Here is a 14,766-nt window from a genome sequence, read left to right on the forward strand (position 1 = left end):
TTCTGTGAGGGGCTGGGGCACAGGATTCCCTTCCCTTAAAACACTTTTGGTTTTGCTTTTCAGACCAACAGCTGCTGGAAACAAGTGGTAAGAACAGATCTTCCCAAAGCATTTACCTCTATGGATAGGTTCTGCAGGTGGTAAATATTCTGTAACCCTTGTGAGGTGAAATAGTCGATGCAGTTTGGACACCCCAATCCTGTTAAAAAACTGCAGAAAAAGTTTGGAAAATAAAGTGGCATTAACTTCTCATGAACAACAGCTGTGCTGGAAACCATCACTGTGGGACAGACCGTGTCAGGCCATGGAGGAGTGGGGGGACATGGAGAGCTCCACGGGTGGGACCTCCACTGCCACTGAGGTCAAAGGGAAGTGTGGGATTGTGTTCATTCCTAAAGCTACATATGTTTTTCTCCTGATTTCAGAGGTTTTGGCTCAGGAACTTAGAATAATGTGAGGGAGCTCAAGCTACTGGGGAGGGGTGTCAGGACATGCCCTGGGCTGAGCAGCACAGCCAGGCTCTGCCCCAAGTGGATGCTGGTGCAGAAACATCTGTGGTCTTTTTAAAGACCAAAACATTAAAAAGCTGCAGAGCTGTGAATGCATTCCTGATGGGAATAGTCCACGAGGACCCATTTCCAGGCATTGCTGGGAGGAAGGGGAAGGGGGAAGCTCACAAGGCTACATTGGACATGTAGGACAAGACCCTTGTCTGGATGCATTTAACTTCTGACTAATCAGGGAAGGGTTCCCACGGGGGTGTCTGAGGGCAGTGGGGCTTTCTGACTGGTCGGTAGCTGGGCTTTGGTTGCTGAGCTGAGAGGAACAGTCTGTGTGATTGGGAGCAGTGATTTCTCAGTTGGGGCCGGTGGCCAGTTGACCAGTTGCCAGGCAGATGGGAAGGTTAGAGCGAGGGACACAGCAAAGAACGGCAGAGGACAAGACAGGCAGGGCCCCGGGTGCCCTCCCTACCTGACGAGGCTGGGGTCGGGGTTGTAGGGCGGCGGGGGGGTGCAGTGGGACCCCGACACCATGGACTGGGACGAGTGGCCCCCGTTCATTTCCCCGTTGGACTGCATGGGATGGCTGTTCAGCATTCCAGGTCCTGGCAGGGACAACAAACGGACCTGTTAGACACCCCCTGCCGTGATCCCCCCCTGCCTGGGAGGGAGAGCCCCTGTGCTGGGACTGGCCAGGGGAGCACGTACCCATGGGGCCCAGGCTGGGTGCAGTGCCAGGGCCGTGCTGTGCTGGCTGCCCCACCAGCTGGTTCACAGAGGGCAGCTTGTTGATCCCTGTGCTGTGGACTTTGTTCATGGGGGAGAGGACGGGTCCGTAGGAGGAAGGTGTCTGCAGCTGGCTCCTGTGCAGGGAGGGCACGTGCTGCTCAGCCTGGGCCGGGGGATGGAGCTGCCCTGCTGCAGCCTGCAGCTCCCCTCCAGCCCATCAGACCTCCCTGCCGAGGCTCCCTGCCCCTCCCGGGGGCTGTGGGGTCTCAGGGGCTGCAGCAGGACTTACTGCCTCTGCAGGAGCTGCTGCTGCTGCTGCCGGTAGGAATCGACCAGCTGCTGCGGGACCAGCTCCACCAGCTCCAGGCTCTCCTTTATCTTCATCAGGATCTCAAAGTTCTCCCGGCCCCGAACCTGGAGGAGGGAACAAGCCCAGGATTTTGCTGTATTCCTGTCCCACCTGGCCAATTCCTCGTGGTCACTTTTTTCCACCCAGAAATGCAAAGTGCACTGTCACTGTGGCCAGAGACTGCTCAGGATCCAGCAATCCCTTGAACAAGTGCATCCGTGGATGCTTTTGCTCCTGTTTCCCGAGTTTCTGCCCAGCTCTGCTGCCCTGTGGGAGCCTGTGCATCCCTGACCTGCCTGACATCCCCCCAAGGTGCTGCTGGCAGAGGAGACAATGTCACCACTGTCCCCAGCCGAGCTCTGACCCTGTGCAGCTCACCCACACTTACAGGCACGTAGTACATCTCCTCCTCCCCGTGCCTCCGTTTCTTGATGCCGGTCCCCAGTGCTGGGATGCTCTGGGGGCTCTGCTTGAACGCTGGAAGGGAGAGGGGACGAGCGTTGGCAGGGTCCTGGGAGGCAGGGCATGGTGGGGAGCACCGGGCTCGAGCCATGCAGGATGCTAAAGCCATTCCCCAGGGGCTTGGCATTGGAGTGTCCCTTTGTTATTAACAATAATGAATAAATATTTCTGGCCATGAGAGCCCTGCACGGGCAGCTTTGGGCTCTGCAGGGAGAGGGGAGGGGTCCGACTTATAAGACTGGAGATTTAGTGGAGAAAGGTCAAAGCATCGTGCCTGGGTGTGGATTGGAGCCCGCCCTTGAGGCGTGCAGGGGTTTGGGGTGCCCTGAGGGACTCACTGCGCTTGTTGGCGTTGCCGTTCTTGGCCGCGCTCTCGTTCAGCGCCTGCTGCTCCCGGAAATGATCCTCGTCGGCCTTCCGGTCCCTGCCGGGGCAGGCACAGATCCGTCCCTCGAAGGATCTCCTGCCCAGGACCTGGCCACTGGGAGAACAGAGCAATCAGTGACCCTGTTTCCCCTTGGGAAGTTAGTTGTGGCTCAGTCCAGCTCAGAAACCAGACCAGCAGTGTCCTCCCATCCCTCTGTGGGAAGGGATCCTCAGGGATGGATGGAGGCCCTCAGCAGTGGGCTCCTGGGGAAGAGGAGCTCCTGGGGCAGAGGAAGGCTCCAGCTGCAGGGGAGAAGCCAACTGAGGGCTGGGTCCCTGGTCCCTCCATGCCAGCCTTTTCTGGGCTGGTAGAGGAGAACATTCCCATGCCATGGGCTGGGGCTGTCACATCCCCTTCCCTGGGGGTGCTCCCTGCAGGGGAGGGTTCCTTCCCAAGGGCCCCCAGCCCTCCCGCAGCAGGAGGGACACCCACCCCTGCTCCCACAGCCACTCACTCTCTCGTCTCCAGGGTGATGATGATGAGGATGGGCCTCCTGTTCATCCCTCCCACGCAGCTGCTGTTGCACATGAAGTTGTACAGGATGGTGGTGAACTCGGTCCCCACCTGCCCGGGAGGGGAGAGCAGGAGCTGAGCAGGGAGAGACGGGGGAGGCAGGCAGGGACACTCTGGGGAGCGAAGAACTGGAGGGGGGGAAGCAGGCTTGTCTCCCCCAGGGAGCAAAGACGAGGGGCACAGGGTACAGGGCTGGCACCTTGGGAGGGCAGCACCAGGGAAGGGGGGTGTGGGGACAGTCCCAGCTGGAACAGGGGACTGTACGAGGACTGTGGGGTCCCGCCCAGCAGGACTAGAGGGGGTGTCCCTTTGCTCCCCTCATCCCTGGCCCAGGCTGCTCTGGGATGCTTCACAGGACTGGGAGATGCAGATGCTGAATGCAGCTGCCACCGGTGTGGGGGGGAGAGCAGGGGTGGCCTTAAGGTGTGCCAGGGCAAGGGGACACTCTGGCCTCATGTGTCCTGCCAAGCAGCCCTGTCCCCGTGGGTCACCCACAGGGCACGAGCCCGTCCGGGGGCAGAGGCCGGTCCTGCCCCCTCCCCAGCAGCCGGGTACCTGCGGGGGCTCGTAGGGCACCATCACGCTCTGCCGGCCCGTCACCGGGTCGTCCACGTACTGCGAGAGGTTGTTGCCTTCCACCCGGATGAGGTGGCTGGCAGGGGCTGACTGGCCTGCAAGGCAAACCTCTGGTTAGAGAAGTGGCTGCCCAGGATGCCCATCCTGTGCCCACGAGGGCCGTGGCACAGGGGGGTGTGTGGCTCCCGGGCCCGGGGAGGGTGGAACTCACCGTCGTTGAAGTCGCGGCCAAGCTCGTGGTTGGGGCAGCGTTTCACCACCTCGGTGACGTGCTCTGCCTTCTTGTACACGGGCATGGCCCGGATGATGGTGCCCGGGGGCGGCGGCGTGGACACCTTGATCTGGATGGGGCATGTCTTGGCGATCTGACAGTAGAGCTTCTTCAGCAGGGGGGAGTACTGGGAAACAGGAGACACCCGTCAGGAGAACGTCACTGAGGGGACAGCGGATGCTCCCCTGCCCGCCCTTGGCTTCCTCCACTGTGGTGTAAACACAGGGCTCCCTTCTCTTCCCTTTCCCCTGGAAATACTGAAATCTGACCCATTTCACTCACACTATGTGGTATCCACTTCCCACGTGAAGCAGATACAGCCACCTCGTTCAGGCATCATTCAGCCCATCCTGAAACACTTCCCTGAGTCTGTTCTCGCACCAGGCTTCTGGCTGAGTGGAGAGCTGGGAGCACCAAGGGCTGGGAACACCACAGCCCGAGGAAATCGTGCTTAATGTCATTAAAAGTGTCATGGCTAATTATACAGGACCTGGGAGTTTACTTCTGGCACAGACAGATCTGTCCTGACCCCAGCTCGATCCTTTGCAGCAGCAGTGGCTCGTGGAGGGGACATGGTGGGGACATGATGGGGACACGACCACTGCCCGGGGTGGCCATGGGAGGAGGATGCTCTGTGGCAGCTGGAGACAGCACCTGCAGCCACTTCTGCATTGAAAAAAGTTTCTGGCCACCAAATTCCTCCCTGTGAGGGCACAGATGGGTTTGCTCAGTGGCAAACTCCTCTCACAAGGACCTTGAACGGGGGCAGCTCCTGGGGCTGCAGCTTGAGCTGCTCCAGAGCAGGGCTGGGGAAGGAGAACATGTCCTTCACCTTCCAGGAACTACCCGGGCTCCCAGGTGTGGGGATGTGCAACTCCCTTCCCTCTGAGCCGTGCCATGCTGTTTTCCATCTCGCAAGGAATGTGTTTGCTACACACGAGCCCACCCCTGCGCCCGTCCCTGCATGGCAGGGCATGTTCCTGCTCAAGGTATTTTATCTCATCCCCACAACACAATGCCTGCTGCCAAAAAAATACCACCGTGCAGAGTATTTGTGGGGATGTTAAAGCTTGTCCTGAGCCATCCAAATACAGGTGTGCTGAGGGGAGCGAGGCTGCAGCTCTGCTCTGCTCTCCTGGTGCAGGGGGATTCCTGAGCTCGGGCTGCCCAAAACAGGGGGCTCAGCAGCTGCTCAGACGGGTCTGGGAGCAGATTCAGGGGCTGACATGAATGGCCCAGTCCCCACTTTTCCTGGCCATGAGTGTGTTTCAGTGCAGCTGTGGATCAGGCAGGAAGGATCTGTGTCTCCCTGCCCTGCTGCCCTGGCTGCAGGATTGGAGCCACCTGTGCCTGAGCGAGGTGCTCCCACCACCTCAGGGACTGAGACAGGGGCAAAGGAGATAAACCATTTCCAGGTTTGTCTCGTTGAGGTGGTCTCCAGGAGAGTTCTGGGAAGACATAAAAGGCACAGGCTCTCCCAAGGCAAACAGCAGTTCCTGCAGTGTGGGGATGTGTTGGGTCAGGCTGGCAGCAGGTACCAGGTCCTGGAGGCACAACAGTGAGGTGTCCTGGGGTTAGAGCCTGCTCAGCACTGGGGAGAGCAGGACGATGCTGTGGTCCCTGGAGGGTGTGACCAGGAGGGAGCAACAGTTAACCTTCCTTTGTGGAGGTACATGGACTCACCCAGCAGGAGAGAGGACCTTGGAAACACCACCTGCTACTGGAATGGCCAAGTTCTGCACTGACACTGGATAACGCTGACTGCACGGCCAGGTGAGCTCCCAGCTCTGATCCCACATCCCCAGCAGGGATCAGGCCCACGGGCTCCACTGGGAATGCAGTGACTCCCCCTGCCCCGCTGGAGATGAAGCTCCCACGTGGCTGTGGTCCATGGAACCCACTTGCCCACCACAATGGGGTTTAATGCCCTCTGTTTGAGGAGGCACTGTGGCAAAACAAGGGTTATTTGGAGGGGGCTCTCCCTTGCCAGGTGTTAAAATACTGACAACTCCTGTCAAAGGATCCTTTCATGTAGACATTCCCGGGCAGCCCTCAACATGCCTGGGAACTATAACTGCTCTGGAAGAGCAGAGGTGCATTATGGCAAGTTCTTTGGTAACAAATTCTCTCGTTATACCATGTTATGACATGGATAAATCTCAGTTAAATAGCAGAGCAATTCCCTGCGGGGGGAAGGTGCAGGCATGTCTCCACTGATAACCTTATCGTGTCCCAACAGCTCCGGGATCGCCTTCAAAGATCCCTCCACTCTAACAAACCATTCTTTTAAGGAACTCTGTGCTGATAATCCTGGGCAGGAAAAGTCTGGGCTGTGCCCTGGGTGGCCGCGCTCCCGACTCCTCACAGTGTGGAGCCTTCCTGTGCTGGGTCTGCCACCACTGCCGGGGCTCAGCACTCCCAGTGCCACAGACCCCGCCTGGCCACGGCCACCAGGAGAACCAGCATTGTCTGTTTGGGATCCCAGGAGGCTCTACATCCCCAGCTGTGCTTCCAGCCAGGAACAGCCCTTGGCAATGCACCTTCTCCATAGGGGACAGCCAAATCTGCACTGAGCAAGGTTCCACTGAGCAGGCACCTCTCTCCTCCTCGTTATCTGTACTTGCTAATTATCTGCCCCGTGCCCATCTCTGTGCCAGGCTGTGCTGCATCACCTGAGGCCCTGGTACCTCCCAGCACAGCCACAAGGAGCACAGGCACTGCACAGTCCTCAGCTTCAGGATGAGACAGTGACAGAGCAGGAACCAGAGATCAAAACACCAGGATTTAATCACAGGCCAGTGCAGCCTCCTCACTGCTTTGGCTCTTGGTTTGCCACGGCTACATTTGTGCCACCTGCACTGGCAGAACCTCGTGCTGTTCACTCACATCCTCCCCATTCCACAGCACTTGGACAAACTGACCTCTCGAGACTGGCCACACTGGGTCACAAAGCTCAGGTCACTCCCTCTGCTGCCAACTCGCTGCCGGGCACAGGAACAACATCTTGGGACACCTGGACACCTTCCTGGCACATCCAGACCTCAGGAGCAGGATTCCTTTCACACCCATAGAGGAGCCTGGGTATGTTCTGCCCTGGGTACCTCCTGCCTGTGTTTTCAGTCCCTGCTCTGCCCTGGGAGCTGCTGATGTCTGACTCCACACTTGTGTTAGTACCAAGGTCATCTCTGTTCCTGAAAAACATCAGAGTGCCTGTTATTGTGTGTTTGAGGAGCACAACAGGTTTCTGTGGCTTGTGGCTGCTGGGTTGCTCCAACCAGCACAGAGCAGCAGCAGTGCTGACAGGCTCCCTGAAGCCTATGGAAACACACAGAACCTGTATTCCTCTGGGATTTCCTGCAGCTTCCAGTGTCACCCTCGGCTGCTTGGCTGACACCATAATGCCAGCTCCATCTCCATCCATTCCCTGCTGCTGCCCATCCTGCAGAACACTAGGAATAACTGGAAAAGCCAAGTTATCTAAACCCTAGCAGTATATCAGTACTGAGCTCTTTCCCTAAGGGCTTGGTAACACAAAGGGTCTTTGGATGTGTTTGAGATGTGGCTGCTTCTTTGGTGAGATGAGACCTCAGTGCACCAGTGCCAGGTGTAACAGGACACAAATCCAGCCGAGGGACAGAGCCCCTGGTGCCATTGGCTGCTGTGAGGCTTTACCATGGCTATCTTGGTGCCACTGCCCCAAGGTGTGCCCTGCACACCACAGGATCCCGATGAGCCAATGCCCCACAAAGGCCTGTGGATGCAGCGCTGACGTGGAGCCTCAGCATCCGCTGCTGCCCACCCTGACCAAGGACCACTGCAGTGCTCAGCCCTGGCGCTGCCTCCCCACGCAGGAAGAGATGGCTTTCCCCATGGATGATGACAGCCTTGCACAAAAAACAGCCTGAATCCTCTGCCTGGACAGACCTCCCGGCGCAGTCCATCTCGCCCGGCCCTGCGCGGGCAGCAGAACCGCTAGGAGGATGTGTCCCAACAGATTCGGAGCTGATAAAATCTTATTTATCTTCAACTGTTGACACTGAAGCGTCTAGACTTGCCTGTTCGGGAGGCAGCCAAGGCCTCCTTTCGCTCTTGAAGGAAATGATTTGCTCAACAATTACTTTTTCCACAAATCCTCCCCCCCTCCTCCCTACCAGCCTCCTCCTCTCCTACATTCCAGTCTCCTCATTAGCTCTACTCAAGACGTGTCCGGGGCTGCAGTCAATGGATCCCAATAAAGCCACTGGCCTGGCAAGGGGGAGAGAAGAAAAGTGCTGCCTCCGGCTGCTAATTTCCTCGTGCTCCCCAGCAAGCAGCTGCGGAGCTGCATCCTGGGACAGGTTCGGACAGATCGCAGCCGAGAGGTGATAATAACGTGTCTGTCATCTTCCCCAGGCGTGTAGCATCTTGCAAACCGCAAATACCGTTAACCGGCTCGGACGAATCTGTTACGGCAGATCCTGGAAGACGTGCCGACTGCAGAGCTAATTCTTTTTCTGTCTAATTTTTTTTAATAACCATTTTTTAATCACCGGCCTGTAAACTCCTCACTGAGCTGGAAATTCCTCCCCAAAGCTACTTCGTTGCTCATTTACTATGAGGTGGGTTTGAAGATGTCCAGCGCATCAATGATGCTCAAGAGGAGAGGGGAGAGTCCAGCGGGGCCTGAGGTACCTGTCTAGCACACAGGTGTGCTGGGAAGGGTGGGCACTGCCCTGGGCGTGGCTGTAAGGGGTGCCCTGGTACCTGTGTCCCTGCCTCTCCAGCTCCTGCACCACAGCAGGGATGGATCAGGGATGCTGTAAGGATGCTCCAACACCCACCTCCCTGTGCCTGTGGTCCCTACATCATGGCAGTGATGCACTGGGGTGACACCAAGTCACCACCAACTGTGCTCAGGACACGGGGTCTCAGCAGAGTCCCCTGCTCCCCCCAGCCATCATCAGCTGCAGGGGACCCCCATCACCCTCAGGTCCCCCAGACCACTGAGGTCCTGGGGCCGGAGCTGCCCCCCAGCAGAGCAGCACAGGGAGGCTGCATGTGCTCCAGCCTGCATCCTTCTACCTTAATTAGCATGTCACAACTGCTAATTAAAATCCCTTGCTTCACCCCCAAAGGAGTCCTCTCCCTGCCTTCCCCAGTGTGTATATCCTTAAAATAACTACCGGGGTTGTGGCTGCTCTCAGTCACTGCTGAGCCAGTGCTGGCACTCTGGGGTGTTTAATCTCTTCTTGTAGGTCTGACTCCCTCTGTGCATTGGATACTCAGATCCCCTGACTAAGGTGGCCCAGAGCTCCCTCTCATCCAAAAAGGAAGCTGCAAATCCAGCCAGGAGATTGTTTCACACGTGTGATCAAGTCTGGATGCAGGGGCAGGCTGGGAGGGGAGGGAAGAGGAGGCTGAGTTGGGCTTGTGAATTGTTGCTGGGAACAAAAATGTGACAACCAGAGCAGCAAGACCTGGGCTCAGGGGAAAGCACTGGCTCTGGAGGATCCTGGTGGGGCTGTGCCATGAGGAGGGAGCTGTTCCTCCTGCTCTCCCACAGCCGCTGCCTGCACTGGCCACGGGCAGAGAGCGGGTTTGCCGAGGGTGCACCAGCATCTTTCCCCCCTCCCTTAGGCACCAGAGGTCATGGGCTCCCAACTCTCTCCCACCTCTCCTGCTGGAGAGCGTTGCCTTCCCGATGGAGCAGCATTGCCAGTAAGTCATTCCCTTGACCTGTGCATTCCAGACACGTTCGAGATAGTGGAGCTGATAGCGGGATCGTGTTGGAACATCGCACACCGAATTCCTTTGCCTTTTTTCTTAATTCCATTGTGTCTGGAGCTCCTGGAGCCTCATCCACACCCTGCAAAAGCTGGTGGAAAGCCTCCAGTGGGCTGGCTTCGATGGGCTCTGGGCAGGCTGGTGCTGAAGTTGCTTCCCTACTTCCAGCATGCCAAAATATCCACAATCATCTGCCCAGCTGCTCGGATAGAACCAGAGATGTTTGTGGCTCAGAGGCAGTGTCCTAAGCTGTGCATGGCCCCTGATCATCTTCAGGCCATGGCTGTTGGACAGGAACTTCTGTGGGATATGAGGAAGTGCCAGAGAGGATTTGAAGAGTGGGTTTGTAGTCTATAGATGCTCCTGAAGAGTTTTCCCTTGTCTTTACAACCATCTCTACCCCAAAGAGCTTCAGGCAGCAACCAGCAAAGGAGAACCTGCCTCCTGCCACATCAATTATTCCCATCCTCCTCGTTCAGTTTAGGATCAGGCAAAGCATTTCAGCTCTCCAGTGGCCACGCTCCAGCTGCAAGATCTAATGAGTAACTGGAACCGGTTCCACATGGCCATATCCCACTGGCTGAGCACTGGATCCAGTTTGCTGTGGGTGACTGCTGGCCAGCCATCCATGGGAGCAGGAGCAGCTCCCCTCAGCTGTGAACATCTCCAGCCTTTCCCTCACCTGCTGTTTGCTCCCTGAAGCAGCAGCAAGTCCCTGGCTGTGGTTTGGACCTCCCTGTGCCTGTGTCAGAGACCCCCCTGCCTGCACAGCCTGGGGGTTTGTCCATCTCCCCCTGGCTCCAGGGGCTCCGTGCAGGCCTGGATGACTGCCCCACACCGTGGGCTCGAGCCCCCACATCCCTTCGCAGCCCAGCCACGGGAGGCCAAAGACCCCATTAACACTTCTGCGGGTCTGCCACACGTGACAGCGTCCGGCGGGGAGGGAGCCCTGCTCTGCCACCAACCCGACTTGAGAAAAATCCTAATTATCCATCAGTTACCAGCTGGCCGGTGCGGCGAGGGGCTGCGGCGAGGAAAGCGCCGCGATCGGCTGCGGCTGCAGCGTGTCCGGGCAGCTCCGGGCTCCCGGAGCCCGACGGCTCCCGGCAGGCAGGCAGGATGCCGGCGTGCCCCGTCTTGCCGCGCCGCAGCTCCCGGTCCTCCTCCCAGCCCCGCCGGAGCAGCCTACCAGAGGGGGGCTTCCAACCTACGGGGAAAACCTTATTTTCAGCATCTGGCCGTTGCTCTCTGCGATAAGAAGGCCATTAAAAATGAAAAGGGAGGTGGCAGCAGCCTGGAGGGCTTCCCACAGCCCGGAACGGAGCCGCTGCTTCGGTCCGGAGCTGGTGGGTGATGTGTGGTGCTCAGAGCCCAGCCCGGGGGTCGGGACATCCAGGGTCACCCACCACTGCCCAGTGTCCCTCTGCAAGGACAGAGCTCAGCAACGTGAGCCCCAAACCCTGTCCCAAGCCTTTGACCCTTCTCCATTCACCCCTTTCTAAAATTAGAAAATCAGCATTTAGAGGCAAGAGAGAGCAGCTGATGATGCTCTGGGCCCATTCTCCACACTGCTGCCCCCAGACCCCTTCCTTCCTCCTCCTCCTGCATTGAGCCAAGGGTGTCTGCTAAAGCACAGCTTATCTCTCAGGAGATATGCAGACTCCTCATTTGAATCCTTCAGGAGCTGGAGAATCCACTGCATTCCTTGGTAAATTGTTCCTATGTTTAATTATCCTCACTGCTAAAAAAATTCCACCTTGTTTGTAGTCTGAATTTGCCTGGCTTCAGCTTCCAAGTGCAGGATCTTATTATATTTTTTTCTGTTAGATCAAGGATCTCATTATATCTTTTTCTGTTTGATTAAGGAGCTGGCTGCTATGAGGAACCATCTCCTGGGCACACCACGATCAAGCCACCCTTGCTCTTCTCAGGGAGACCTTCCTTGCAGAACACTTCCCTGGTACCGCCCCACAAGGCATCTGCACCAAATTTTTTATCTTCTTCGCAATCTCCCTCCCAAACAATTTCTGTTTTGTCAACAGAGGGTTTGAAGTGTGGACAGGAGCATCACGTGTGCAGACAGTGGGCTCGGGGACACCTCGCTTCCCTGCCCAGGTGACAGTGATGTGACCAGCCCTGCAGAGCAAACCACCCCAGAGCAGCCAGCTCATCTCCAAACACTCTGCTCTGGACCCTCAAGATCCTTTGGAACCTCCCCTCCTATGCACAGGAGGATGGACAACACCACATCTTCCAGAGGGATTGAACCAGAAGGCCACTGAGCTACACATTTCCATCAACAAAGCTCATGATTGTATCAAAAATGACCCCAAATCATTTGACAAGATGACTTGCATGAACTACTTGCTTTGGCATTGCCTGTACACCAGCTGTCCATTCCTTCATGGCTGGATCCTCCATGATCTGACCTCAGATTGCAAGAGACCTTCAGCAGACCCTTCCTGCAGCACAGGGGACTCCCTGCTGCTCTGAAATGCTGCCCAGCACGTTGGCTCCACCAGGCTTGTGGTCAAAGCTTGGTGTAAACTGATCAACCACCCTGGCATAAATCATCTGGTGCAGCGAACCCCAGGGTATCCAAAAGCCACAAGGCTTCCCCAGACAGGGCTGAGCCAGGCTGGGCTGTTCCCTCTGACGTGCTGGCCCAGCCCACGCGTGTCCTGCAGTGCTGCTGCCCTTTGTGTGACTGTGCTGTCAGACATCCCTGCCTGTCCCCAGCCCTCCTGACTGCTACACGTGTGTGCTCAGTTCCTGTGCAGGGTCACAAATCTGTGTTGATTCACTGGTAACAGAGGACTTTCCCCACTTTACCCGGACAGCCTCGGGTGTGGCAGTGGCACTGCAGAGCTCACGGCAAGTGGGAGGAAGGCAGTGGCCTCATCTTCCAGCAATAAATGTGCCTGTGACAGCCCCAGCCGGGAGGACATGCAGTGACACCAGCTGTCACCGCAGCAGGACCGTTCCTCACGTGGCACCTCGGCGAGACGGACCCGCTGCATCCACACCAGCAGTGCTGCAGGAATCCCTGTTTCAAATGAAACATCCCCTGTGCTCTCAGGGTGCCAACCCACTGCTGGTCTCTGCAAGGCTCAGCTCCAGCGCAGTGAGCTGTGGGCTGCTGGGTTCTGACCTTGCAGCCATCCTGCTCTGGGGGGATGCAGCCACCCCAGTGTCGTGGTTCAGGGGGCCACACACCTCCAACTGCCTGCCCTGACCGTCCATAAAGGCTTGGGAAGAACAGCCATCCTGTAACTGATGGGAGTTATCCCCCAGTAGGGATAGGATCGATCTGGAGTCACATCATCCTGCCCTGAGGACCTCAAGTTTATGCAGTTCCTAATGAAATGCATCCCTGAGCAACATCCCGCAAGGAAAGAGAGTGGAAAGAGTGGAGACTTAACCACCCCTACGAGGGCAGGTCGTGTTTAACCACGGTGCTGTCCCAAGCCGCTGATCTGTGTGACTCAGCTGTGCAGCTCCAGCCACCGGCCGCAGGGAAGCTGCTGGACTGCTCCAGCCAGGAATTCGGCGGCGTTCAATTCGGCTGGTGAGGGTGCAGGAGACCATCGCCTCCTGCACCCTCACCAGGACACACCGGGAGCATCCCACCGTGCAGCAGCACCCCCCGGCTGCTGCCCGGGTCTCCCTGCACGACGGTATCCAAGGATGCTTTCTATCTCCCGTGGGAAGAACTGTCTTGGCAATTAAACACGTCACCTCCCGAAAACGAAGGTCATCATCACTCCTGGGGCTGACACATCGCTCCTGGGCTGCTCTGCCCGTTCCACGGCAATGTCAAACCGCAGCCCTGGAGGAAACCCTCTCTGTTCCCATGGGATGTCGGTTACCCCAGCCCAGCCTTTCTGCTCAATCAGTGTTTCCCGGAGGAGAAAACCCTCCCGGCTCCAGCGCGCTGGTGCGCGGCTCTCCCGGGCGCTCCGGAGACGCTCACCCGCTGCAGGAGCGCCTCCGGCACTGCCCGCAAGCGCCGCTTTCCTGAACAGCAGGGACAGCGCTGCGCTGAGCCAGGGACGCGAAATCAGGACCTTTCTCCACAAAAAGCACAGCAGCCCCTGCACGCTTTCCCCTGTCACCGGGTCCCTGCTCCGCGGAGCTCTCCTGTGCCCGGCGGCAGGAGCGCGCTCGGAGCGGCCGTGGACCAAACCCACATCCCGGCTCCCGAGGAGACGAGCAGACGGCACGATGCGATCTTGATTAAAAACCCACCGTCGTTAAAATCCTACTCTGCCGTTTGCCGTGACTTCTAGAGAGTAAGTTACTCCTCTGATACGAGGTGGAAAAGGATTGTAAATGACAAGCGGGAATTTACGGCAAAGGTGGGAACGGTGCTGGGAGATGTGAGCAAAGGTCCCTCTCACCCACAGCCTCACCTCTGACAGCACTGGCTGGCAAAGGTGTTGGGAAGCACCGGGAGAACAAGGCAGGTACTTCCCCAGGACATTTCTTTTGGGGACATTTACCTGCAGTTCAGGGAATTGCAGTGAGAAAAATGACATTGTAGCCGCTGTGTTTCACAGCTCTTTGGGAGAAACCCCCTGAAAAGCGAGCATGGATGTTTCCTGCATGTTTTGCTTCCCAGGACCGCCCGTGCAGGTGAAGTCCCCATGGGTGGTGGCCGTGTCCCACAGCTGCCCTGCCAAGCGTCCCCACCACCGAGGTGTTGGTTGGTGGCGGTGAGGACGCTGTGGGTGGTGGTGAGCATCTCCCTAGGGATGGTAGAAGACATGCAACTTACTGTCCAGGTGGCTGACTTGGCGGTGCTGGATTGCTGGAAGGTCACCTCGAAGTGGTGTGGGCCGGGGTAGTCGGTGTTGGAGGGGATGACGGGAGCCGGGGACATGGCGTCGAAGGTAGAGCTGGGCTGCGAGTAGGGAGAATGCGTTGGGACATTGGAGGTGTGCTCGGAGCTGTAGGGGCTGGTGGAGGCTGCTCTGCTGCCGATGCTCTGATCCATGCTGTTGTTCAGCAAATTGAACTGGGACTGGAGGAAGGGAAAAGGGGAGGAGGGAAAAAAGAAAACACCAGCCAGTTTAGAGACAGGGAAACCTCAGCCACCCTTCTCCAGGGCTGGGGTGTCCTGTTACAGCCTCCTTAAAGGGCCAGCATGTGGGAGGGGAGCCAAAAGAGCTGGTCT

General features: G+C 57.6%; 1 protein-coding gene across 4 annotated transcripts in view; it reads right to left on the minus strand.

Annotated features, from left to right (window-relative positions):
* The window catches only part of TP73 (tumor protein p73), a 30,687-nt gene that overhangs the window by 3,781 nt on the left and 12,140 nt on the right, over positions 1-14,766 (minus strand). For 2 of the 4 annotated variants that reach the window (XM_039388041.1, XM_039388042.1), the window contains 10 exons: positions 14,368-14,613; positions 3,768-3,954; positions 3,536-3,651; positions 2,922-3,031; positions 2,379-2,521; positions 1,967-2,055; positions 1,519-1,643; positions 1,209-1,363; positions 973-1,105; positions 117-210 (listed from right to left, as the gene is read on the minus strand). In XM_039388041.1, the coding sequence (XP_039243975.1) occupies positions 117-210; positions 973-1,105; positions 1,209-1,363; positions 1,519-1,643; positions 1,967-2,055; positions 2,379-2,521; positions 2,922-3,031; positions 3,536-3,651; positions 3,768-3,954; positions 14,368-14,613 (1,398 nt within the window). Of the gene's footprint in view, positions 1-116; positions 211-968; positions 1,106-1,208; positions 1,364-1,518; positions 1,644-1,966; positions 2,056-2,378; positions 2,522-2,921; positions 3,032-3,535; positions 3,652-3,767; positions 3,955-14,367; positions 14,614-14,766 lie in introns of those variants that run through there. The other 2 variants (XM_039388043.1, XM_039388044.1) reach the window with 2 other exon arrangements.

The sequence above is a fragment of the Pipra filicauda genome, unplaced genomic scaffold (genome assembly GCF_003945595.2).
Source record: "Pipra filicauda isolate LSUMZ 115617 unplaced genomic scaffold, ASM394559v2 scaffold601_size279085_pilon, whole genome shotgun sequence".
NCBI lineage: Eukaryota > Metazoa > Chordata > Aves > Passeriformes > Pipridae > Pipra > Pipra filicauda.